At 48.5% G+C, this 24,161-nt stretch overlaps 1 protein-coding gene across 2 annotated transcripts in view; it reads right to left on the bottom strand.

Annotated features, from left to right (window-relative positions):
* Nucleotides 1–24,161, bottom strand: part of Cnih3 (cornichon family AMPA receptor auxiliary protein 3) — a 107,238-nt gene that overhangs the window by 5,201 nt on the left and 77,876 nt on the right. For both annotated transcript variants that reach the window (XM_051148049.1, XM_051148047.1), the window contains one exon: nt 5,291–5,403. In XM_051148049.1, coding sequence (XP_051004006.1) covers nt 5,291–5,403 — 113 coding nt within the window. The remainder of the gene's footprint in view (nt 1–5,290; nt 5,404–24,161) is intronic.

Raw genomic sequence — 24,161 nt, 5'->3', positions numbered from 1 at the left:
GTCCCCTGGGAGGCACCGAGAGCCCCCCTTTGGGTATAAACATGTGTAGAAGAGCATTATACCAGCAGTTTCTCAGTGTCTCTATTCTACCCTCAAACACTATGTGCCTTAGGCTATCGCTCACTACCCAGACTTTGATTTAAACTTCTGCATACCATGGAGAGACATTATAAGTCATTTTTAAGGGTATGGGTTGTTTTGGTGGTGGTGGTGGTAGTGGTTGGCTGGTTGGTTGGTTGGTTGGTTGATAGAGGGACCTAGAAGAGCAAACAGAACATTGATCATCTTTGGGGAAGCTGGAGTGAGAACTTTAGGTAGAGGAGTCCTCATGGAAGTCCACGTCAACCCCACAGCTGCTGAGCAAGGCCAGGAGGGCTCTCATGACAACTGGGACCCTTGCAAGTGTCCGTAGCTCTTAGCTCAGGCCCCCCAGCATCTGCAAGGCGTCCCTTCCCTGTGGAGGCCAGGGTCCCAGTGTGGCTGGAATGGCCCAGTGCTGAGTTTTGGTCACTGGGGCGGGAGAGGGGGGCGGGGGAAGTATCCTGAGAGGCAGAGGCACAGGCTGCTGCTCCTGCCAGGCCTGGAACAGTGGCGGCTCTTCACCCTGAAGAAACACCAGGCACGGGCCTGGCCTGAGGACTGCCGTGATGGCACACACTTACAGAGCTGACACCTCGATCACCCTTTCCTTCCCCCGTCAGAGAACTGCATTGACGCTACCTGTCACTGACACTATGCTAAGGGGACATCAGAAGCCAGATTCGATGACTGCTGCCAGCTCGTAGCCCTTGGGCCACTCAACCTGCTCTCTTCTCCAGAGCAGATTTTGAAACCTATTTGCTGTCATTGTGGCTTTGTTCCCGGGTGACCTCATTAAGTGGAAGTGGAGGGACAGGGTGACTGAATGGCTTGTTGGATTGGGCTAAGACTGACTCTTTTGCTTGCTGCTCACCAGATTGTCCTGCCTTGGGTCAGTTGTCCACCCATCCTGGGCTCAGCTGTTGAATGGGGATGAAAATTGCCAACCTCAAAGGACGAGTGTGACGCTGCACAACAATGTGTGCAAACAGCCTCCCAAGAGTGGCAGCCAGGCCAGTTTCACCGAAGCAAAGTGAGTGTGAGGTAGAGGTGACTTGTCTGCCAGAGACCACGGCATGAACCTGACCAGAAGGAGACAGGTGGGCCAGGGGGAGCTGATCAGTCTGTAAAGTGCGACAAGTGGAGCACCTTGGACCAACCCCTGAACTCATGTTACAAATGCTGGGCACGGGGCTGTGAGGCTCTGATGTCAGCACTAGAGACGTTGACACACGTGGCTCCCTGGCTCACAGGCCGGCCAGCCTAGCCTACCTAAGTGAGTTCCAGGCCAGTAAGAGACTTTGCTACCTCCCTCTAAAAGGTAGGTGACACCTGAGGGACTACACTGGAAGTTGTCATCTAAACTTGACACACATGCACACATGTGCATATATACATGTACCTGCATATACATAAATACATATCGGGGCACAGATAGAGTAAAGGAAAAGAGAGAAAGGGAGGGCTCTAGGATTCTAGGGGTTTAAAGACTTCCCTGTTGTCGCAGATATGAGGATATCTTAGAGACTTTGCTTGACAAAATTCCAAAGATCTCCAGCTAATCACCACTGCCCCCAAATATTACATATGACCCAGGTATAATGTTTTTTAGAAATCTGCTATTTCTCCTAAAACTGTTTTTTTTTTTTCTCTCTCTCTCTCTCTATTTCTCAGCCCTAAGGAAAATCATACAGGAAAAACTTTTTCCCACAGAGAATGTTGAAAGAGGGCATCTGGCCAAAGGCTTGAGGCTCTGACTGTGAGCACCCAAACAGAAACTGCATGTAAGAAAGTTAAGACCTTGACATAACAGTACCTGGCTAGATACTGTTACCTGTAGAAACATTTCCTTAGAATCTGCTTTGAGAGCAATAGAAGGTGGGCTTGGAACGTCATGCTTTACAGATATTTTACAGTAGAGGACCCCTTGGCAGTTAGCCTAGGCTTGGATAGCACACCTGTTGGTCTGGGACTGGAAGTGGGTCAAGTTTTTTCTTTAGAGACTATCTAGCTCAAGCTATGTTGCTATGACCATCTTGTAAACACATCGGCTTTAGCCTGGAGAAATTTATGATTAAACTTTCCTGTGTATTGTTTAAAAGATAATGAGCAGGCTATGCCGACCTTTGCTTGAAAATTGATTGATTTTTGTTGTATGTTTTGTTGTAGGTTACAGAACTTTTTGTATTTCCTTGTTACTCTGTTGATTTTTGATTGCCCTAGTGATTGTAAAAGACGAAAAAAAATTCATGATGTAATCTGTAATGAAAAAAATTGAACTTCATTTTAATAAAATACTGAGGTTGGCCCAAGGAGAGAGGACAAGCAAGTAATAGATATGAGAGAGTAAGGTAGAGTGAGATGGGGAACAGCAAGAGAGATAGAAAGATGGGGAACAGCAAGAGAGATAGAAAAATGGAGAAAAGCAAGCAAGGAGTCAGACAGCCAGCAAGCAAGACAGAGACAGAGACAGACAGAAAATAAAGTTCTCCCGGGCTTTAAGATCTTCAGCTTGTACCACATATGCCTGAGTCTCCAAGTATTTCTTTTTCCTCCATTCCTCAACCTCGCCTCAACAACTAGTTCCTCTAACTAGTTGTTCAACCAACGGTTGGTTGCGCTTAACCAGCTGTTCACCGCCTGCTCAGTTCTCCCTACTGCTGCTCCACGTCTCTTCTCTTCGCTTCGCTATTCCCAGAGCTGGTCTTGGGCAGCAGCACCCCATCTTCATTCTTTCTGTCTTTTGTGTTCTGGTAACTTCCTAAAAATGAGCAGGCTAGACACTCAGGGACCCAAGAACCAAGACAAGCTCTTTACAGGCCATGAGACCATGGCTGCTCCCTACCTCCATACACACACATTCCAGGCGTGATAACAACGTCTGGCTGTCCTTTTCCTCGCTTGGGACAAGTGCTAGCTCTGAGATTAGAACTCAAATCTAACTTCTGTGAGCAGATTGGGTTTTCTTTATTTCTGTGTGGCTGGAGATAAAACCCAAAGCTGTGCATGTGCAGTAAGCACATGCCTCACCGTCAGGCCTCCTCCCCAGCCACAGGAGAAGAGATCCATGCAGGGCTACATGTAAGGTGGAGAGGGAGCACATGGGCCTCTCACAGGAGATATGACCGTCACCCTCATGGCTGTCCAGCTTTGAGGCTCCCTCTCTCTCTCACCTACCCAGTCCCTGGCCAGAGCCTGTTCAGTTTACTTCCGATTCTGTTCCCTCACCGTGCCAACTCTCACTGGCCAGGACAAACCCTCATTATCTCCTCGGCTCTTTTATTTCTTCACCTGGAGTTCTGTCATTTCCTAATGAGATTGTGACGTCAATACATCTCCTTCTGGCCCACCTTTCACACTTCTGCCAGGACCAATCACCTTCTGAAACACCACCTTCCTCCGCCAGAACTTCTCATGACTTTCCAGTCCCTGCAGGTCCCAGCTTTCTGTCAGGTCTTCTTGGACCCTCCATATGAGAATTCCAGCTGCTTGTCAACTGTATCCTCCAAGAGTCCCTGTCCAACCACGCAGGAAGACAAAAACTGTCCCCAAACATGCCAAGCGCTGTCTCACTTCTGGGCATTGGCACATGTTTTTCTGGACTTTTCCACATGCCTCAGACTACCATAATGGAATCTTTCTCTATATTCCTACACATTGTCCTCGTATGTCTGTTAAGAACAAACTTCCTTCTGCTGTTAGGATATACCCAAGATATAGATTCATACATGTCTTCTTTTAGGAATTCCCCTCAATGCCTAGCAAGTAGTATGTGTCCCATGTGTTTGCTAGTGACAGAGTGGAATGCTCTCAGTGTGGCTAAGTCAAGGCTGTTTTATGGGGAAGAGGCAATAATGGACCAACTGGCTTGGGGGTCCAGAGCTCTGAGATTAAAGGGCTCGAGGAAGGCAACTGATCCACACAATTACAATCTCTACTTCCCTGGTATTTCCCACTTTTTCTCCATACCCATCCTACAGAAAATCCATTTCATGTGACCAAAAGCACCATCTCATATGACAAGAGAATATTTAGCATTGTAACTGCCCATAAAGTCTAATGCAACTGCTGTGTGCTTGAGAGAGAGAGAGACAGAGACAGAGAGAGACAGAGACACAGACACAGAGAGACAGAGACAGAATTACACATTGTGAAATTTGCCCCTTTAAAGTATACATACAATTCAGCAAGCTTTAGTTCATTTATAGAGTTGTACATCTGTCACTACTGTCTAACTTTAGACCATTTTCATTACCTTTACCCTCAGAAAACAAAGAAAGAAAGGAAAAATCTGTACCCACCAGCAGTCATTTCCTGTTTTCCCCCATCCCTTGGAAACTACTAGCTTACTTTTTAATCTCCATAGATTTGACTATTCTTGAAATTTCGTGTCAATAGAATCATACAAGGTGTGACTGTTGCACGTACAACCTTCAACTTGTATTTTCTTCGCAGCGCATCCACACTGTAGCACATTTGAGTACTTTGTGCCTTTTTAATTTCCAAATAATGATCCACTGTATGGATATACCACGTTTTTTTTTTTTTTTTTTTTTTTTTAAATCCATTCGTCATCTAATAGTCATCAAAGCCTTTTACACGTTTTTTGGCCACAGTGAATAATGTTGTAGCTGCTTTTCACATTAAGCTGAAGGACTGGGGTTGACTAACAGCCAAGAAGGACTTACTTCCAGCTCTGGAGAGTAAGGTCATTCTAGGTAGCTTTGCTTGTCAACTTGATACAACCTGTAGTCATCTCACAGGAGAGCCTCGGTTGAGGAGCTGCCTAGATCATGTTGACCTATGGGCATGTCTATGAGGGGTTGTCTTGACTGTGGATTGGTGTAGGAGAGCCCAGCCCATTGTAGGTAGGTGGTACCATTCTCTGGTCAGGTAGTGCTGAGTTCTATCAGAAAGCTGCCCAAACATGAGTCGGCCAGCAAGAAAGAAACAGTCTTCTCTTCTTTCTACTTTCAAGCTTCTGCCTGAGTTCCTGCCCCTCAGTAATGGGCTGCAACCTGTAAGATAAAACCAGCCTGTTCCTTCCCTAAACTGCTATTGGTCAAAGGTCTCAATCACAGCAGGACTGTATCTAGAGCAAGGTTTCTTTAAAATGATGAAAGAAGGCACCCAGTGGCTGATCTATCTGGGCACACCATCATGAAAGGTGCACGGGAAGGGGGACGGACCAGTCCCAGACAGACAGACCTACCTCCAGAAGTGATAGAAAAGCAGAGGAACGTTCAGCCCCAGGGTGAGCCACTCCTGAGCACACAGGAACATGACGCAGAAGAGGCTGTGGATGGAATACTCTGGCAGCACCAGCTGGAGATGAAGCAGAGATATGAGGGCCTGGTTAGAGGGAGGAAGTGCTCCGCCCACTCACTGCCCCCCCCCCCCCCCCCCGCCATGCAAAGGCCCTCTCTGCAGCATGGCCACTTCCCTGTAACTGGCCGTTTTGGGAAAGTGCTCAATGTTTTAGACACAGTCCCAACTAGACACGGGCCTCTGTACTTGCCTGGGGAAAAAAAAAATGGATGAGGTTACCCAGCGTCTGGCCTGTCTGGAGAAACTAGTAGTGTTCTCTGTCACCTTCCATCTGCTTTGCTCTGCGTTGCTGGCTCCTCTGTACCCTGCTCTAGCTAAAAGGTGTGGCTGTTCCTAATAAAGGAGGGCAAGGAGAACAGAAAGACACTGGCTGGTGACAGGCAGGTCAAGAAGAACCCGAGAGAAAAGCCAAGTCGCTACCTCCCATGTGTAGAAAAAGCCCACGTTCTCGGAGCTAACATGGCAGCCGTGCTCTGCCACACGCATCTCCACACTTTGTAATCGTCACTCCCACGCACTTACGCCAAGTAATTAACATGTTAGAGACAGCTACTTCAGACCTGGATCATCCATCACAGCCCCGTTCCCGTCTCCAAGGCCAGTGACAACCCTCTGAATGATGACAGTTCAGAGTTCACGTCCCTCTATCAATCATACTGCTCCCCTCTCTCTGGGACTTAGTTGCTAATGGAAGCTGTGACTAGCTGGGAGGATCTATCACCATTCCCTGTATGGAAGGAGATACTTAACAGAGACAAGCTTCCCTTCTGGGGGTGAGAAAGAAAAGCTAACGAAATCCTCCTGCTGTTCGGTGTGGGTCGTCCAACTGCCTCTGAGTATCTAAAACACTGAGCAGGCTCATCCCTCGACGCCAGGAGACTTCAAGTAGCAGCAATGCCCTTGTGGTATAGTTACTACCCCTCCTGTTTCTCCAGGCATCCCTCGTCACACTGATGTGGACAGTGTTGGGTGGGACCTTCCTCCTCCCAGACCATACTGCACTGACCTGAACCATGCTCCCCCCCCCCCTGCCCCCGCACCATCCACTCCTTTCTACCACTTGGTCTTTGGAACACAAGACGTCATGTCCCAGATCCCAGCAGCTGGGAGGGGCCCCATCGGCTGTGAGTGGAAACCATGTGAGAAGCCTGGAACACTTAACAGCCAGTGAAAATGCCCCCCCCAAAGTCCTATTTTGTTCTTGCTGACATTGCAAAGAACACTTATAACAGTGGGCATACTCCACTATCCTGACGCCATAAGTAAGGAGAGAGGCCCCCAGGCAACCTGTGATGGGTAGAGTGAGAGCAAGGCAGAAGCTTCTGTTGTTCTGAGCTACTCAGAGTCCAGTGTTGCTCCTCACTATGACACACTTTGGTCCAGCTTGTCTGACAGTCAGAGCCCTAGAGTGAGAATCAGTGAGAAAGGCAAAGCTGTGTTCTTCTTCCCTCTTCATCCTCCCCCGAGCATCCTTCCAGACCTTTGTTTAATAAGCCATCGAGGCTGCTCTGACCTGCTCCCGTTACTGGCCATGCTGAGCACCAGGTAAAAGGCCACCAGGCAGGTATAATGCTTATTCATTCTGGTGGGCAGCCAGCTCGGACAGAATAACTGCTGTTGAAAGGTGTCCCACCCTTGGACCTACCAAAGCAAGCATAGAAAGGTTGGCTGGAATTCTGACCACACCATGGCCAGTGTCATCCCTTAGCACCAGCGGATACTGTTTCCTGTAACACTGCTGTTGAATGACACCAATCCCCATGATTCATTGAATGGATTATAAATAGAAACCGCTTCATGCAGGCCACAGTCTGCTGAGACCCCATGTCCCACTTTCTGTAGTTAAAAATAGTAAGAGTGGTCTCACTATAGGCATCATGGGGTTGCTGGGAAGATGACAGGTCAAGCCAGGCTTGCCTTCACACACCTATGAGCCCAGGCTAAAGTGACAGGATACATACATGGTGAGATCTGGTCTCAAAAAAATCAAAGCCTACGAAACAAAAGGTAACAGTGCATGCCAACTCAGGAATGGCTGGAGGCTTTGTGATCAAGGCAGAACCACTCTGTTAAGGAAGAACAGACCTAAATATGCATGGAAACTAAAGATAGGCTTTCTAGGAGACAGGGCTAGCAAAACCAATGGGGTTCAGGAGATGGCTCAGTGGTTATAGCACTTGCCGCACATGCATGAGGTACAGAGCTTGGATTCCCCAGAAGCCCATATAAACATCAGGTAGGCAGGGTGGCCCACCTATAACTACGGCCTCAGAACGAGGAGACCGAGGTTGATCAGAGCAAGCTGGAACAAGACCAGCCATAAAGGACAAGCCCTGGGTTTGAGTGAAGGACCCTTGCCATCATGACTAAGAAGAGGAGTACTTGAAGATGCTCTCCACCAACAACCTTGGTTCTCTATATACTCACACGCACATGGGCATGTGCACACACACATTTGCACACACACATGCAAAAACATGTACACATATACACTCACACCTTCACACACACACACACACACAAACACACTCATGCTGCATATATACATACAAGAGATGGAAAGAGAAAAAACGAGCTCAACCGAACAAAGAAGTCACTGCCCTGGCAGCTCTTCCGCAAGCCACCAGAAGGGCCACTTGGTAGTGTATAGGTCAGGCCTGATGCCAGGTAAGACCAGAGTGCCTGCCATGCCCGTTCCACTTCTGACTTCCTGCCCAGACTCTAGTCATCAGCTTCTACTTGCTGGCAAATATCCATATCTGGATAGTCCCAAGCCACTTTGACTAAACCCTAGCATCCTTCCAGGGCCTGAAGACCTTCCTCCGGAGCCTCTGCTCTGTCTGAGGACAGCAACTCTGCTTCCTCTTTCTCCTCAGCCTGAATGGGGACTCTTTCCAAACTGACACTGTCATCTCTACCTGGCACTTTGATCTGCTCTTGTTTTTATTACTACTTTCCCCTTCAGGCCCGGGCCCTGTACTTCCCCCAAAGCTAGTGTAAGAACCTAGCAGAATACAGTCCCAGCAGACAGGATCCCTTTGCCCAAAAGAGACATAGCTCCTTTCCCTGGCTTCCTCCATGCATGGCTCTAAGCTTTCATTCATCTACATCCTTGCTTTCCCAGGAATTTTTAAAAATAAAATTCTTTTTTGTATACCAAAATATGTGTAGTTTTACTGGTAATTTAAATAAAGTAGTATGTACTTGGTTTTAGCCATCTCAAGCATTTAAAACACATTGTATAAAATCAGTACCAAAACAGACTAGAATCATAATCTGGAATTTAAAACTCTTTTTTTATTATTATTATTATTATTACGTTTGTTCTGAGGAAAAAACCCACACATACACAGTGCTAGATTCTCGAAGGGAAGGAATCATTGTCTCCAGTGAAATTCTTATTTAAACAAGAGTTAAGCTTATTTTTATTTGTGGTCTAGATATTTTCTTCCTGTCACTGCAGCTTCTTGCTCGCTTGTGCATCCACCCATTTGCTGCCAGGACACAGGTAGCTGGCAGCTGGTAGGCAAGCTTGTGGCTCTTGGGAGGACACTGCCATGTGACAGTTTTGGGGTTCTCGTCAGTGTGCTGGTGGAGAAGTACAGGAGTGATGTGTTTGGGGTGAGGGGACCCCCTAAAGCTAAGGAATGGGGCAGATGGTGAGAGACTAGCAATCTATCAAGAGTCTCAAGAGGGCAGTATTCGTGTGTGTCCGTGTCCGTGTTTGTGTATGTGTGTGTGCGCGCGCGCGCGCCTACCTTTTTTTTTTTTTTTTTTTTTTTTTTTTTTTTTTTCTTCCAGCTAGGCTAGCAGGATATAAGTCCCAGCAATCCTTCTGTTTCCACTCTACCTAGTGCTAGGGTTACAGTTGTGCTTTTTTCTGTCCTGTTGGAGATTTGAACTCAGGACTTCATGCTTGCCAGACAAGCCCACTCACCACTGAACCATCTCCCCAGCCTGGGGATCAGATCTCTAAAAGGAACAAACACAATCCACAAGCATGGAAGGCTCATGGCCACAGAAGGCCCACAGCCAAGGAAGGCCGACGGCTGCAGAAGATGCACAGTTTAGCTTGAATGCTGTGGCAGCTGCAAGGCTTGTCTCCCCCAGCTCTGAATATGTCCTGTCAGCTCAGACAACAAGCTTTCCAGCCGTAATCACACTGGGCTGACATGATGAGCATTATGTAAATTCCTCCCCGTTACATAAGGATCAACCACATGATATAAGAACAGCAGCTAACTACACCAGGCCCTATGCCCCTTATCTGTAAAGCCCACACCTGCTGGCGAAGGATGCAAGCTGGACTATGAAGGACGGTGCTGCCAAAGGTGAGCCAGCATCAGAGGACGAGGTCGCTAAGGCAATGGGTGTGGTCTTCCTATTGTGAATAAACACATCCTGTCGAATTCCCTACTCAGGAAGTAACTTGCCCTTCTTTCCTGAAAGTCAAATAAACAGTCTGCAGCCAGATTTGGCTTCCTGTCCCTCAATCTCGATTCCTCAGTCTTCTCTGACTGAGCAGGCTTCCAGCCTCCCCAAGTGGAAAGAGAAACAAGCCATGGCTGCTTTACAGCTTGCCTATCAAGCCACAAAGCGCTGGTCCTGGCTGCATCCCCAGTAAGCCAGTTTTCCTGTGTGTCTGCCTGGACGTGTGACCCCAGAACAGAAGTCCTCCTGGGCTAAACAGAATTGGGGTGATGCTCTGCTCTGCCACCCTGTAGCATGGAGGCCATCCCTATGTGTTCTCAAATGAGCAACCCTTTGCAGCAGCCTAGGGTTCTGGTTGACTTACCAGAGCAAGGGGACAGCAAGATGGCGCTACAGTTTGAATGTACCCCCAGAGGACTATGTGTTAAAGGCATGATCCCCAGGAATGGCACTATTAGGAGAAGTGGGGCCTAGAAGGAGTTCTTGAGGTGATAGGAGGTGTGTTCTTGAAGGGGATCCTGGGACACAGGGACACACACACGCGCGCGCGCACACACACACACACACACACACACACACTTTCTTTGATCTCTCTCTCTTTCTCTCTCTCTTTTTTTTTTTCCTCTCTATCATATACCTGCCATGGCGCACTGCCTCATCACAGACCCAAAATTGACAGGACAACCAGAGAAAGACTAGAACCCAAATCAGCTTTTCTTCCTCATAAGCTGCTTACTGCAAGTGTCTGTCATGTGATGGGAGCACAGAGAAAAGCCAGCACGCTTAGGAGACTAGGATTTTGCTGAACTGTGAGTCTGGGATCAAAGTGTCTCTGTGCACTGTCAGGAAGCCTTACTCGGAAACTGTCTGCGCTGAAGAGGCCTCTTCTGCTTGGTTACCCTAAGTAGTGATCGACTTGGGGAAGGCATTTGGTCCCCAGGGAAGCCTTTAACCCTATCAACTCAGGACCTGGGATCTCAGCCCCAGATGGCCTGAGGGAATCAGCTGCTGAGGCCCCGGCTTAAACTGACTTGTGTTTCCTCTGTTAAAGGACACGGACTTGTTAACTGAGCTCCTGGGACCTGCACTGTGGTCTGCCATCTATTTCTAAGTGGTAAGCCAACGCCTCTAAGCAACTCAGCACACAGAATTACAGCCTAGGATTATAATGGGCAATTTTATCTGTGCCAGCAGCTACAGGTGTGGCTCAGGGCCCAGCCCTGCCAGAAGTGCCCATGAATGCCCGCATCGAGTATTGTTTTGATGCTGGCCACTCAGAGCCAAAATCAAACTCCCATGGCTGACCTCAGAAGATGGGGACGGTCTTCAAGAAAAACAAACAAATCGCCCCTACACCTCTACCTCCCCCCATTCCTCTGTACCAGGAACGTAAGGAGAAATGTGGCATAAAGGCAAGGAGAGAGATTGCCTGTCTGAGTGTCTCAGGACTCAAGACAAGAACATCCCTTCTCTCCTCTGTAGATACACAATGGTCCTCCCAACACAATGGTCCTCCTGACACAATGGTCCCTGTGGGCACAAAGGTTCTAGGTGCTCTTTAGGGCCTAGAGGGATTTCTCTTTCCTGACCTACTGTCTGGGCCTCTATAGTTCCATCACCCAGAGCCTTGGGTGTGGCCTGACCCTTGCAATGTTCCCTGCTCCTTGGGTTCTGCTTCCAGCCTTGCTGGTTCTGACTGACTTGGGCACCTCCAGTTTCCATTACCTTGGGAGCCTCAGTACCTGCCTGGTCAACCATCTGCATAAAATGCACATTTCCCAGGCTGCCCACTGGGGAAGCTCTCCTGTTTTGTCCCACAGAAAAAGCGCACACCACACCAGAAGGAAGACATTTCCTTCCCAAAGTATTCATGTGGGGCGGGGGTGGCTCTGCGGCTGGTAGAAGGCAACAGGGGACAAAGTGACAGGATAGATAGATGTGGTTCAGTGTCAGTGTAGGCCTGACCCTGCCCCCCCACCCCCTCCTGGACAAAATGGATCACATTTCTGAGAGCTGCAGCCGCTCTGCTCTCTATAGTTCCCAGGTTTCGTGTACTTCAGAATCATCAGAGGTTTTGCTAAAATGGGGGTGAGGGGTGCTGGAGGGCTGCCTCTTCTCCTTCCCCTCCTGACACCTGAGCTTCAGATTCAGCAGTTCGGGGGGTGGGGGGGATTGGACAGAGCTGAGTATCTGACTAAGAAGTTCTCTATGAGCCATGAGGACAGTGCTCCTCCACGCGTGTGCTCTGCTCTAGACCAGCACCCCTCCCCCCCCCACGCCACTCCCACCCCCACCCCGGCCCCAGCATCCAGCAGCTTGTTAGGAACGTAGGGTTTGGGTCCCAGCCCAGATCTGCTGGAGCAGAACCTGCCTTGGAAGGCTCCCAGGTGGTTTATATGCACATCAAGGTTTGAAAAACACTCCTCAACACCGACTATCAAAATAGGGTTGAGCTGCCTCGGAACAGCCTGTGGACGTCTTACAAGAGCTCCAAGTGCGGATCTCTGCATCCCACCCTAGACATTTCCCAGGGGCAGCTGTCAGAATATTTACACCCCAGGTTATGCCTCAAAGGTCTCGCCAGAGCCCCCAGGCACCCAGCGGGGTTCAAAGCTTCTCCAGCGCTTCACTGGGACAAGCTAAGCACTCGGACCCTCACACCACTGCTTGAAGACTGGGGTCTGATGGGGAGCATGTGCAGTCAGGAGCATGTGCAGTCAGGAGCATGTGCAGTCAGGAGCAGCTGAGCCTAGGCCCTGGTTCTCTAGCACTACAGTAAGAGAGGACTCCAAGGCTTCCCCAGCCCAAGGCTGGTAGCATCTGCTTGGTATGGCAGCAAGCATGCTGGCTCCCTCCTGCCTCCAGAGTCCCCCCTCAGATTCCCTTGCATTTTCCTGTACTTTGCAGGCCACCTTTTCTCTCCACCTCTCTCTCTCTCAAGCAGCTTCCATCTGTCCCACTGTTTCATTGGACACTTTCTAGGCAAGACAGGCAACTGGCCCCTTTTAGGACCAAACTGTGGACTCTGGCCAGGCCTGCGAGCCTACCAGGTCTGCTTTTTTTTTTTTTTTTTTTTTTTCCTCATGCAGTGATAAGACACTCCAAATTCAATAGCCCTCCTGCCAGGTTCCTCACACACTTATTGAGTGACTAGCCCACCTAAGAACCATGCAGGATGTTAGTGTATTGGGGGTGGGGGGCGGGAGTGAGAACTGAAGCCTTCTCTCACATTTCCAAAGGAACAGAATTCTCCTACAACTTGCTGGCAATTCAGACAGCTGAAGTTAACACTTGTAGCTAGCTAACTACCCACTCCTTCTCCCTCCCCTTTGTTCTTTTTTTTTTTTTTTTTTTTTTTTTTTAAATCTAAGCTGGAGATGAAGGGAGAAGAAATTGTATCCAGACTAGAGGAAAACCACTAAGAAATGTGTCTGGCTGTGTGAGGGAAAGGGCAGTGACCAAAGGGAATGTTCCAGAGGCAGAGGGCAGTGGAGTTAAGAGGCCCAAGCATGACGCAGTCACAAGTTTTTATGTCCAAACCTGCTAGGTGAGCTCATAGGTGGCATGCCAGGAGGGACAGGACAATATGAAGACAGCAGTGTCTACAAATAAGAAAATTGGAAAGCCAGAGATGAACCGGCCACCCAGAAAGTGCATGAGAGAAAAGAAGTGGGGAAAATGTTCATCAAGTGCTTGGAGGGGATGGCTTGAGTCAAGGATTACAGGGCTGGTTTTCTTAGGAAGGCAAGGGGTGTTCCTGTATTGAGATGGGAGAGATACGCACTTGATGCTGGGTCCCGGGGAGGCAGACTCTGTCCACCATGGAGGCTGTCCTCCACAAATTCTCCATGGTAGAGACCGGAACCCTTCAGCTGACCTCTCTTCAGACCTGGAAGACTTCCAGGAAATCATTATAACTATTGTACCTGGACAGAGCCACGGGCAGGAGACGTCCTCTTTCACCCCCACTTGTGCTTGTTTGTTCATTGATATATTATCCCATTGTGCATGTGTGGAGGGCGGGGAACACAACTTTGTGGAGTTGCTTCTCATTTTTCTGCCTTTCTGTGGGTTCTGAGGATGGAACTCAGGCTGTGGGGCCTGTATAGCAAGCAGCTCTACTCACTGAGCCAGTCTGGCCAGCACCCTCTTCTGCCTATGTTTACACTACAGAGTAATAATGATGGTGAGACTCCCCACCTGCAGCTTACTAGTGAACTAAGTCACATCCAATGCTCTCCCTTCTCCCCAGCTGCCTCCCAGTCCACAAAGGAAGAAGCCCAGCTTGAGAAAACGGGGTGTCAAACCCGAAGGCCATTCCCTCCCTATCCACTGATTCCCAGTGTCCCTCCAAATGGAGTTACTGAAGGAGAGCAATTATGCACACATGCTTCAAGTACGTGACTTAACAAAGCCAGCCTGGTCTTCAATAGCGTCATCGCCTTCCAAAGGAGAGCCCTTCCAGGATAGAAGGCACTGATTATCTCACTTAACAGCTATTAAATGGTGTTAATTACCTGTTAGATTCAGCAGGTTGGTAGAATTTTGCTCAAAACAAACAAAAGAGGGTGAACAGTATGAAAGAAGGAGAAGTGGAAGCTGGGAAAGGAGATCACACAGGCAGCCACCATCCGTCAATTAGGGCTTTGTTTATTCCTCTGTTTGTCTTCTGCAGTGCCAAGAATCGAGCCATGTGCTCTGTTCATATCAGGCAAGCAAGCCATCTACCACTGAGCAAGTTCCCAGTTCCCTTGTCTTGTTTTTGATATAAGGTCTCACACAGGCTGTAGCCCAGGCTGGCCTGAACCATCTTGGCTCCAGCTCACAAGTGCTAGAATGTTAGGTATGTGGCAAGATACTCAAGACAATGAATATTTATGGACTAGCCTAATGGTGCCTGTACAGCGAAGTGTCCTTACCCCACACCAAAATGCAAAGATGCAGTGGATGAGCCCAGTGACCTCCCAAGCCCTGGTAGAGCAGGTGGCCCAGGCCTGAGCACCTTCCTAAGTGTATACTCAAAACCTGGCCATGTGCATATAAGTTGGGAGACCCAGATTTACCAGGAGTCTGACTTGGTAAATTTGCCTTCTGTGGAGAAGATACAGTAATATTGAACTGTTGCTTCTGGAATGGGCAGCAGTGGCAGCCTCTTAGAGAAAATGGCAGGGTCTGTTTCCTATGCGCATAATGAGTCAATGTGTGTGAAGCTCTTAAACCCAAGTGTGGCATGTGGTAACTTCCATAAACAACAGCTACTGCCTATAAGAGGAGACGTTTGACCTACACAATCTCCATTGAATGTTTCAGCTCAAATATCCCAACCACACTGAAAAAAAAAAGGCAATTGAAGTCCATTAAAAATTTAGGCAATGTAAACTGGGTGTGATGGTGCACGTCTTTAATCCCAGCACTCAGGAGGCAAAGGCAGGCAAATCTCTGTGGGTTTGAGGGCAGCCTCGTCTACAAAGCAAGTCCAGGACAACCAAGGCTACACAGAGAAATCCTGCCTCGAAAAACCAGAAAAAAAAATTAAACTAATGTATCATCCCCCTAATCTAGTTCCATGGCTTCCAAGTTGTTTGAGTCTTCTTCCTCCACTACTTCCTGTCCTCCAAAATGTCGGGAGTTTTGGGGAATCTGATCATTTGGGTGTCAACAATAGCTCTGCTGTTTTGAGGACAGTTTGGTCCCTCGAATTTTTGGCATTCAGAGGGTGAAATGTCAACCCACTCTACTAGGCAGCGCCTTTGTGCCCCGGCCCGCCGGGGTTCGACTAACGCTCGGGAGGAGAATTTTCCTGTATGGAGACAGAACACTAGACACGAAGAAGGGGGCAAATCTGCATTCTGATCAAACCCCATTTATTGAGAATTTTTACAGAGTTTATATAGGCACAGAGGCATGGGTATTTGCGTAAGCAAAGGTTGCTATGGATACCTAACTCTGGAATGCTCCAGCAGGTAGGTATCTACCTTTACAGTTTCTAATTGCAGGAGAGAAATTCCAAGAAAGTCATGAAGGATCTGGTTAGTCAGAAAAAAGCTCCCGGAACTGCTGCCCTTAATCTGATCTTATCAGTAGTCCCACCGGAAAAGGAGTAGCTCGGGGGTCTGGAATGACCAGCCCCCACAATAAGCCACAACAGGTGTCTAACTGCCGACCTACGACAAGGTCAGCTAGTTTCTGGTGAATGGCAGACTTCTGGAGAAATAGGAACCTAGGTTCTGACAAGATGGCTGAACATTGGCCATATAGCCTGTCCCCAAGACCTTTGGGAACTGATGAGGTCAGAACACTAAGCTAAGAGCTCTGTCTCAGATACTTTTCTATTACCATGACAAAACGCTGTGACCAAGGCAACTTATTAAAGAAAGTATTTAATTTGGGGCTCAGGGTTCCAGAGGGCTAGAGTCCATGACCATCATCATTACAGGGAGCAGTTGGCTGGCAGGCAGGCAGGCATGGTGCTAGAGGAGGACCGGAGAGCCCAGACAGACAGAGCCAACTGGGAATTGCATGGTTTTTGAAACCTCAAAGCCCACCTCCCAGTTATAAACATCCTTCGACAAAGCCACACCAGATAATCCTTCCCAAACAGTTCCACCAACTGGAAACCAAGCATTCAAGTATAGGTGCCTATAGAAGCCATCCTCACTCAAACCACCACCTGCTCCATAGCTCAATGGCAGTGGTGCCGTGAGAAGGGGCCTTAAAGAGATATGTACTCACTGCAACCATGACCTGATACAAAGAGCGTCTCCACCAGAGCCTGCACCTGTGCCATGCTGTGTGGGGATGCCTGGGGTCATGGTTCATCCTTGAATTATACCTCCAGAACTGTGAGCCAAACTAAACCTCTCTTCTTCACAAAGTAATAGAGAACGGATTAATAGAACTCAGTCATAATGCTCTGGGGGTGGGGTAGGGATGGGGGCGTCAGCATCAAGAGCTATAACAGGCACTGCAGGTACCAAGGCAGGCTATATGTTATACCACGACACACTCCAGGCATCTCCAGGAGCAGGTCTTCTAGCTCTGGCTTCATCTAGTGCCTGAGCCAGTGGTTGGCACACAGAACAACTTTTTGTTGAGTGAATGAATAAACTGATACGTCTGTCATTTCTCAAACATACCTCTCATTGTCAAGAATATTTTTAAGTGGGAAAAATCCTGCCAGCAGTCTGAAAACTGAGGCCAATCCAAGACTAAGTTGATAAGTCTCAGAGTCAGTAGGTCTGGCCTACTGGTCTATCCCACACCCATAAACTATTGTAGCCCTCACCTGGCTGGTCCTTCACAGGCATGTGCAACTGGGCAAGGAAGAATCCAAGTAGATTCAATGAGCTTTGGCCCAAGACTCCAAGTTCTGTGCACCCAAAACACTGGCTTAAATGTAGCAGGAGGCCAGGAACACACATGGCCCAAGACCTCACATAGATCATGGGGGCTCCTGATCACATGAGTGACCTCCCAGAAGAAGAGTGTGGGGAAGTTCAAGGCAGCAGAAGCATGGTAGCTTCAAAGAAGGAAAAACTAAAATGGCATCGGCCCAGAAGCACAGTGATGTGGTAAGTGTGTCCATCCTCTAATCCATGCACTGAAATCCTAATTACCAATGGGACAGTATTCAGAGTGGAGCTTTGGGAAGTAACTAGGTCACAGTGGAGCACTTGTGACTGGAGCTGCTGCCCTAAAAGCCTGCATCGCCCCTACGGCAGGCACAGCCACTCCAAAGACAGCCAGCAGTGCCCTGTGTTGAAGCGCCTCAAGAATGAGCTATTCCCCCTCCTCTCCCATCTCCACCTCCCATCCTCCTCACCGGGGCAAGCACAGCAAGATCTGAGGAAGGGTTACCTGGAGACTGCCCTCCCAGCTCCACAACTCATTAGGATATGCCCAAGTTTAAGCTGCACTCACTCTCGAAATCCCCTTCCTAAATTCTCAGGAAGCTCTTCCAAGCCCCCAAAGGCACCGTACTGCCTCACTCACCTGCAGGCATCTACTCCTGAGAGGTCTCATGCCGCCCTGTCCTCCCCAGGGCTTCTATCCTGCTACAAGCTCCGAGAAGCTTGTCCGCTATAGATGCTCCTCAGCCAGTAATAACCACCACCACCACCCTGCCCCCCCCTCCCCCCGGGGCCATTCTTGGAGCTAGTGACACTGGCTTGTCTTTGGGAGTCCTAAAACAATACAGAGGACAGACATCTGTGATTCCCAAACAAAGCTCAGGACACATGTTCACCGCCTTACCCACTCACTCAGGACTCACTGGTCCCGCCAGGTGCTATACAGACACCCATCCTGTCTGTATGTGACACATGTCCCAGTGTGGAAAGCATGCTTGAAGGAGTACTATGAGGAAGAAGTAGATGACTGGGAGGCAGGGAGGCTGGGTGGCTGGGGGACTGGAGCTGGGAGGTGGGGAGGAGATGGGAGTTGGGAGCTGGGGGCTAGGGAATAGGTGGCTGGAAGCTGGGAGGCTGGGGATGCTGGGGGCTTGGGAGCTGGGAGACTGGGGGACTAGAGAGTTGGGTGGTTGGGAGGCATGAGGCTGGGGGGCTAGGGGTTGAGGAACTGGGGCCTGGGCAGTCGGGGGACAGGGGCTTGGCAGTTGGGGAACTGGGAAGCTGGGAGGCTAGGGGCTGGGGGCTGGCAGTTGGAGGCATGGGTGGCTGGGGAGCTGGGAGGCTGGGGCCTGGGAGGTTGGTATTCTCTGGAAAGGCTGCCCCTCAAGTCAAAGCTTGGGAAGATTAATGCTCTGGCCTCATTTGTCAGTCACAGCAGTCCAGGCAAGAGATGGCAATGGTCAGGACCCTTAGCTAGAGGGAGAAAGGGCAGATACACACTGATGCCGTTGAAAACCATTTAAGAAGTCTTCATTGATTATCTGAGAGGAGGCGAGGGGGAAGCGTGGGAGGAACAGACTCACGATGACGGAGTTCAAAAACACTTTAGAAGTCTCTATTGATTATCTGAGAGGAGAAGGAGGGTAGAAGGCGGGGCGCTCAGGACTGCACTCAGCAGTCTGAAGCCTGCTTGGTTGGAGTAGATGCCTGGCTGGCTCTGGAGCTTCAGCAACATGGAACTCTGTGAGCTCAGCACAGGCCAGGGTGTGAGGTATGTGGATGGCATACATGCAGTGGGATGCAGGAGGCAGTCCTGGGAGAGGGCTCTGGCATCTATAGAAGTGGTGATGTAAGGGAAAGCTTAGGCTCAGATCTGACATCCTGGGCCAGTGAACAAGCCCAGGGCTGCGTCCTCAGTGTAACCAATACGAGAAATGAGGAAAGAAAGAAAAACAGATAATGACAGCATGAAAAGACCAGCCACACAGACAGAAGGGGAACAGAGGGCATGTGGCGGGCCTTGTGCTCAGGACACAGTAGCTGGAGAGATGGCTCAGAGGTTAAGAGCACTGCCTGCTCTTCCAAAGGTCCTGGGTTCAATTCCCAGCAACCACACTGTGGCTCACAGACATCTCTAGTGAGATCTGATGCCCTCTTCTGGTGTGCAGGCCTGCATGTAGGCAGAACAGTGTATACATAAGAAATAAATAAATCTTTAAGCCGGGCAGTGGTGGCACACGCCTTTAATCCCAGCACTTGGGAGGCAGAGGCAGGCAGATTGCTGTGAGTTCGAGGTCAGCCTGGTCTACAAAGTGAGTCCAGGATAGTCAAGGCTACACAGAGAAACTCTGTCTCGAAAAACCAATAAATAAATAAATATCTTAAAAAAAAAAAAAGACAAAGTAGATGTGGCTAGCCAGACACTGCAAAGACAGTAAAGACCACAAGGAACAAAAATGCCAAAATATCTGTGATACCAAAGTCACTGCCATTCTAGAGCAGCAAAGTCTTAGGAAGGCACAGGAGCCCCTTGTTGAATGCATGCAAGAAGAGCCCAGCTGTGTGTGTAGGCATTCTATGGGAATACCTGTCCCAATGTCACTGTCAAGGTGACATCATGCATGGAGTGAGCATTCGGTCTTTCCTTGAAATGAGCCACTTACAGGTGAAATCTCAGGATGCTAACAAGGTCTTCATGAGCTAGAGACAGGTGGCGGGTCTCTGGCACCCACAGCATTCGGTGTCAGTGCTGTCACAGGCCGAGCATAGGTGTTCAATAAGAATCAATGAAGTGATTCACAGAAATGACATAAGGTCTAAGTAATCACTTCTCCACGGAATATCAATCATGCCCAGGTCATCCATGCTGAAGATCTCCCCTCCCTCTCAATACAACTGGGCTAAGTGCATATTCCTCTGTTAATAATAATAACGGCAATTTCATTCAGGGCCTTCACTGCTGAGTGTTTCTCTGTGTTGTCTCCTCTATTAAGTAAGCAGATGTTTTTATAATCCCCACATCATGTTCTAGGAGATACAGTTCAACGAAGTTGAAGTCTGATTCCCAAAGGTCACACAGCCCATTGACTTGGCCAGGATTGGCTGCTGGGCCTACCGCCTATGCAGACTGATAGAAATCAGCTCTTGGGCTGGTACTCCTCACCTGTACATGGGCAAGACACCCAACAATCAGGGCAAAGCCAGAGCCATGAGGTCAGCAATAAAAATAGGAGCTGTGCAAAGATTTGTCTGTGAAGGTCAAGACTACATACACTTCCCGAAAGATACATGTTGTTTCCTCTTTAGCTTTTCAATAACTCCACAAACACTTTCTAGAAGTAATGGGTGCAATGATAGTTTAAATCAATGACCAGAGCAGGGAAGGTCTTCCAGGAAGTGTATATATGGTTCTTGGCCCCTCAAAAGATGGCATTGCCCTGAGTCTGCACCTCAAACCAGTATGGCCAAGGAAAGCATGTGTAACAAGGATGCTAAGCATGCTGGGGCTTTTCTGAAAGCACTTTGGGGTGACTTAGCGAACTAAGTCACTAACATGACTTAACAGTAGCCTCTCGGTCAGAGCACTGCTGACAAACAACGTGGCAGTGGGAACCTGAGGAGTTGGGGAATTTGGGCTAAAACTCCAGAGTTTTCAAGGTGGTTGCCAGAGCAACCTCAGGGACTAGTCTCAGGAAGAACCGAAGTGTTCTATTTTAGAAACACCCAGTTGATCATCAGAGCCAGAAGGAAACAACCAAATAATAAGGTACTGAAAATCCTTATAGCATCTTATATAAAGATGAATGTTTGCCCAAAATGGGAACAATTCACTCCAAGAGGAATATTTTGACCCTGGGAGCAAAATGATTTGGAGACGACTCCACAGAGGTGCAGTTATCACCTGCATCAAAATATTGGGATTAAAGGCTTCTCTTTCCACTTAAATTCCCTCCCAATCTTGGCTATATTAAAGCTCTCCTGCATGCGTGAGTTCATTTATCCTATGAAGACTTGCTAAATAACTTACCTTATTACTGATTAAGATGTCCTGCCGGTTGAAGCAGAGATAGATGAATGATACAACCCTGGCTTTAGGAAGAGTACAAGCCAGAGCTAACACAGAAGACACGCATGTCATCTCGTGATCATGAGACCACAGCATGTGACTGCAGAGTCTCCCAGAGCCATTACCTGTTAGACTCATACCTATGAGGGTCCTTTGCTAGGTCATTATCAAAATGTAGATTTCCAAACACCACTTCCATGTCCAGAGAGTGGGCCTGGGGCTGTATTTTAAAAGCTGTGTGTGTGGAGCCTGCTATGGGTGAGAGAAAGATCTCATTCCTAGCTGAAATGGTGGTCTGCAGTTTCCTGCCAGGAGTTGGGGTAGGGCTTAAGAAGAGGCCTTCTCGCCAAAGGTTAGGATGTTGCCTAGCCAGCCTGGATTGATGCTGAGGAGAAGCTGGGCCATGCACCCCCCTGGGAGAGGTCATGGGAGAAGGCCATGGAGGTCCTTGGAGGACCAGAGAGAGAGATGTGATGCAATCGTCAGAGCCCTATGAGGCTAACACACAGCAGTCTTCACAGAGGCACTTCAATAGGACCATGATGGATACATGAGCAAAAGTGGCCATCTGGGCAAAGAGTCTGCTGTGCACCTGCTGGCCGCAGGAAGAATGGACAAACTCATGAAATTCCGAAGAGTAACGATGGTCCTGCTTGGATGCTGCTCTATCATCACGGAGAATGTTGATGATGGCACCTCAAACCAGACCTATGGCCATGCTCTGGTGGTGGGAATTAACCACTGTCCCTGCAAAATGACAGCTGCATGGGTCTGACAACCAAGAGTCAAAGAGCAAGTCTTTTGTGAAAGTTTGTAACTACCATCCCTTCATGCCCACCAGGTACTCTGTCATCAGTAAGGTTGTCTTAGAGACCAAGCTCTGAAACGCAAGGTTAGATGAGAAACCAAGGTCACATTTGGGAGGAAATCTAAGTGGGCAAGAACAAATGTTTCTTCCAGAAGCTCTGGCTTTAGATGTTTTCTTCTTGTTGTTAAAAATAAGAAAAAGGAAAAAAAAAAAAAAAACCCACAGTAAGAAAACAACTGGTTCCTAAGAGTGTAGCAGAAATGAAGAGGGAAGACATGAAGAAATATTATCTTAAAATCTCAAATAGCGCTTTGTTTTAAAGCAGACTGTAGGAGGCTCACAATATGCAGTTAATTAATTGTGACATAGCTGTCCCTCCACGGCTATATTTAGCAAGACTAGGAATCATGCTTAACTTATTTGTGCCTTAAAACATTTCTCCCCTCTGGATTTTATCAATGCCTTCCTCAGAGAAGATACAGGTATATGGACAGACAGCCATAAAGCTAGGATTTCACAGCACGGTGGGGAAGCAAAGGTGAAGGAATTGCAGCCTCGGACTTCAAGGAAAACAAAGCCAGACGCAGGAGATCAAACAGGTAAGCAGACATCATCTTACAGCAAGATTGCTTTTAAGATTCCAGCAAATGCGAGAGGACCAAAAGCATTTCTTCAATAATGGAAAAGAGAAAGCTTTGTGTAGGAAAGATCAGCTAAATTGAAACACAAAGGCCAGGGATGTGGGTCAGGAATACAGCACAGCGAAAATGTGCACACAGCGATGTGCCCAAACTCCAGAAGCAATGAAAAGTAATGTTTTAGCCAAGAAGAGCATTCCAGGTAACAGAACAGCGTAAGAAGCTATGCAAAGAACAGGGACCATAGTGCAGAAACTGTGGCCTGTGTGTCTTTCTTGTGTGGTTGGCACACAGCAGGCACTCAATAAGTGCTATGTGAGAAAATGAACGTCTGAAAGCAAGCAAATACCAATGGGATTTAAAGATAGATTCATAGGAAGTCACAGAAGGTCTTAGAAGCAATGCAGATCCCTGACTGGTGGTCTGTTCTCCAAAACTGGAATCTAGAGGCTCTGAATAGGAAAACTACACATGAGGTTGGCATACGTCACCCTCACACCACTGTGTTGGAAGAATGGAGGCGGAGGACAAACGGACAGGCCAATACCCAGGAAAGCCAAAATACAGACAACAAACCAAACACAGGAAATGACTATCAAAGTCCAGATAAGAGAAATAAGAGCCTGAGCCCTGTGGGCAGTGGCTTGGAGGAGAGAAGCTGTCATACACAGAACACAGAGGATGACAGAAGGTGTGGGATTAAACATGGGTGACATGGAGGACGTGTCTCACCCAAGCAGTGAGCAAAAGAGCACAGTTGGAAAGCAATGGCGAGCTTCGGCATCAGAGTGAAGGGAGAGCCTTGGATCCTTCTCTTCCTCTCTTCACATTCCGCTTTCAACCCTCAAAACTGCAGGAGCCACCAACTTCCCCAACATCCTGGGGAAATGGTGAGGAGGAAGCCTGTGGCCTGGCCTCTCTGGCTTTGGGACCTAACCCCACCACATACATTCTCATCCACCCCTACAGGTGTGAGGTACACAGATGTATACAAGAGACAGGTAAGTCCTTCGGTGTGTATCCTCCACACACACAAGGGCAGGTGAAGCAAGCAGCACCCACCCCAGCCCCACCCCGGCCAGCAGGTGAATGTGTGGCCAGGGTCCAGAGCCTCCCTCTGTGGCAACACCCGCCAGGAGCCACTCTCTTTGACACTCTTTCTCTTGTACCCAAAGACCCCAGAGCCCCACCATGCCCTCCAGGCAGTAAAGTGAAAGTGGTGCCATATTCTAAATTCCATCTATTCCCCCACTGGGTTAGACCACAAACACATGGAGTAATATGGTTCACTGGTACCCTTTACCCTACTATTGGGTTTTGGGGACAGGAAGTGGAGAGGTGAAGATTCTTCATTAATGATTAAAAACCACAGGCCTGGAGTTGCAGAGAGAGCAGGATGGGAGGCAAAGACTTGGAGCACAACGTGAAGATGGTTGTGACAGACCCTCCCGTGGAGCTCAGAG

This window comes from Acomys russatus, chromosome 6 (assembly GCF_903995435.1).
Source record: "Acomys russatus chromosome 6, mAcoRus1.1, whole genome shotgun sequence".
NCBI lineage: Eukaryota > Metazoa > Chordata > Mammalia > Rodentia > Muridae > Acomys > Acomys russatus.
The sequence above is the reverse complement of the archived record's forward strand: the minus strand, read 5'-3'. Positions and strand labels throughout refer to the sequence as shown.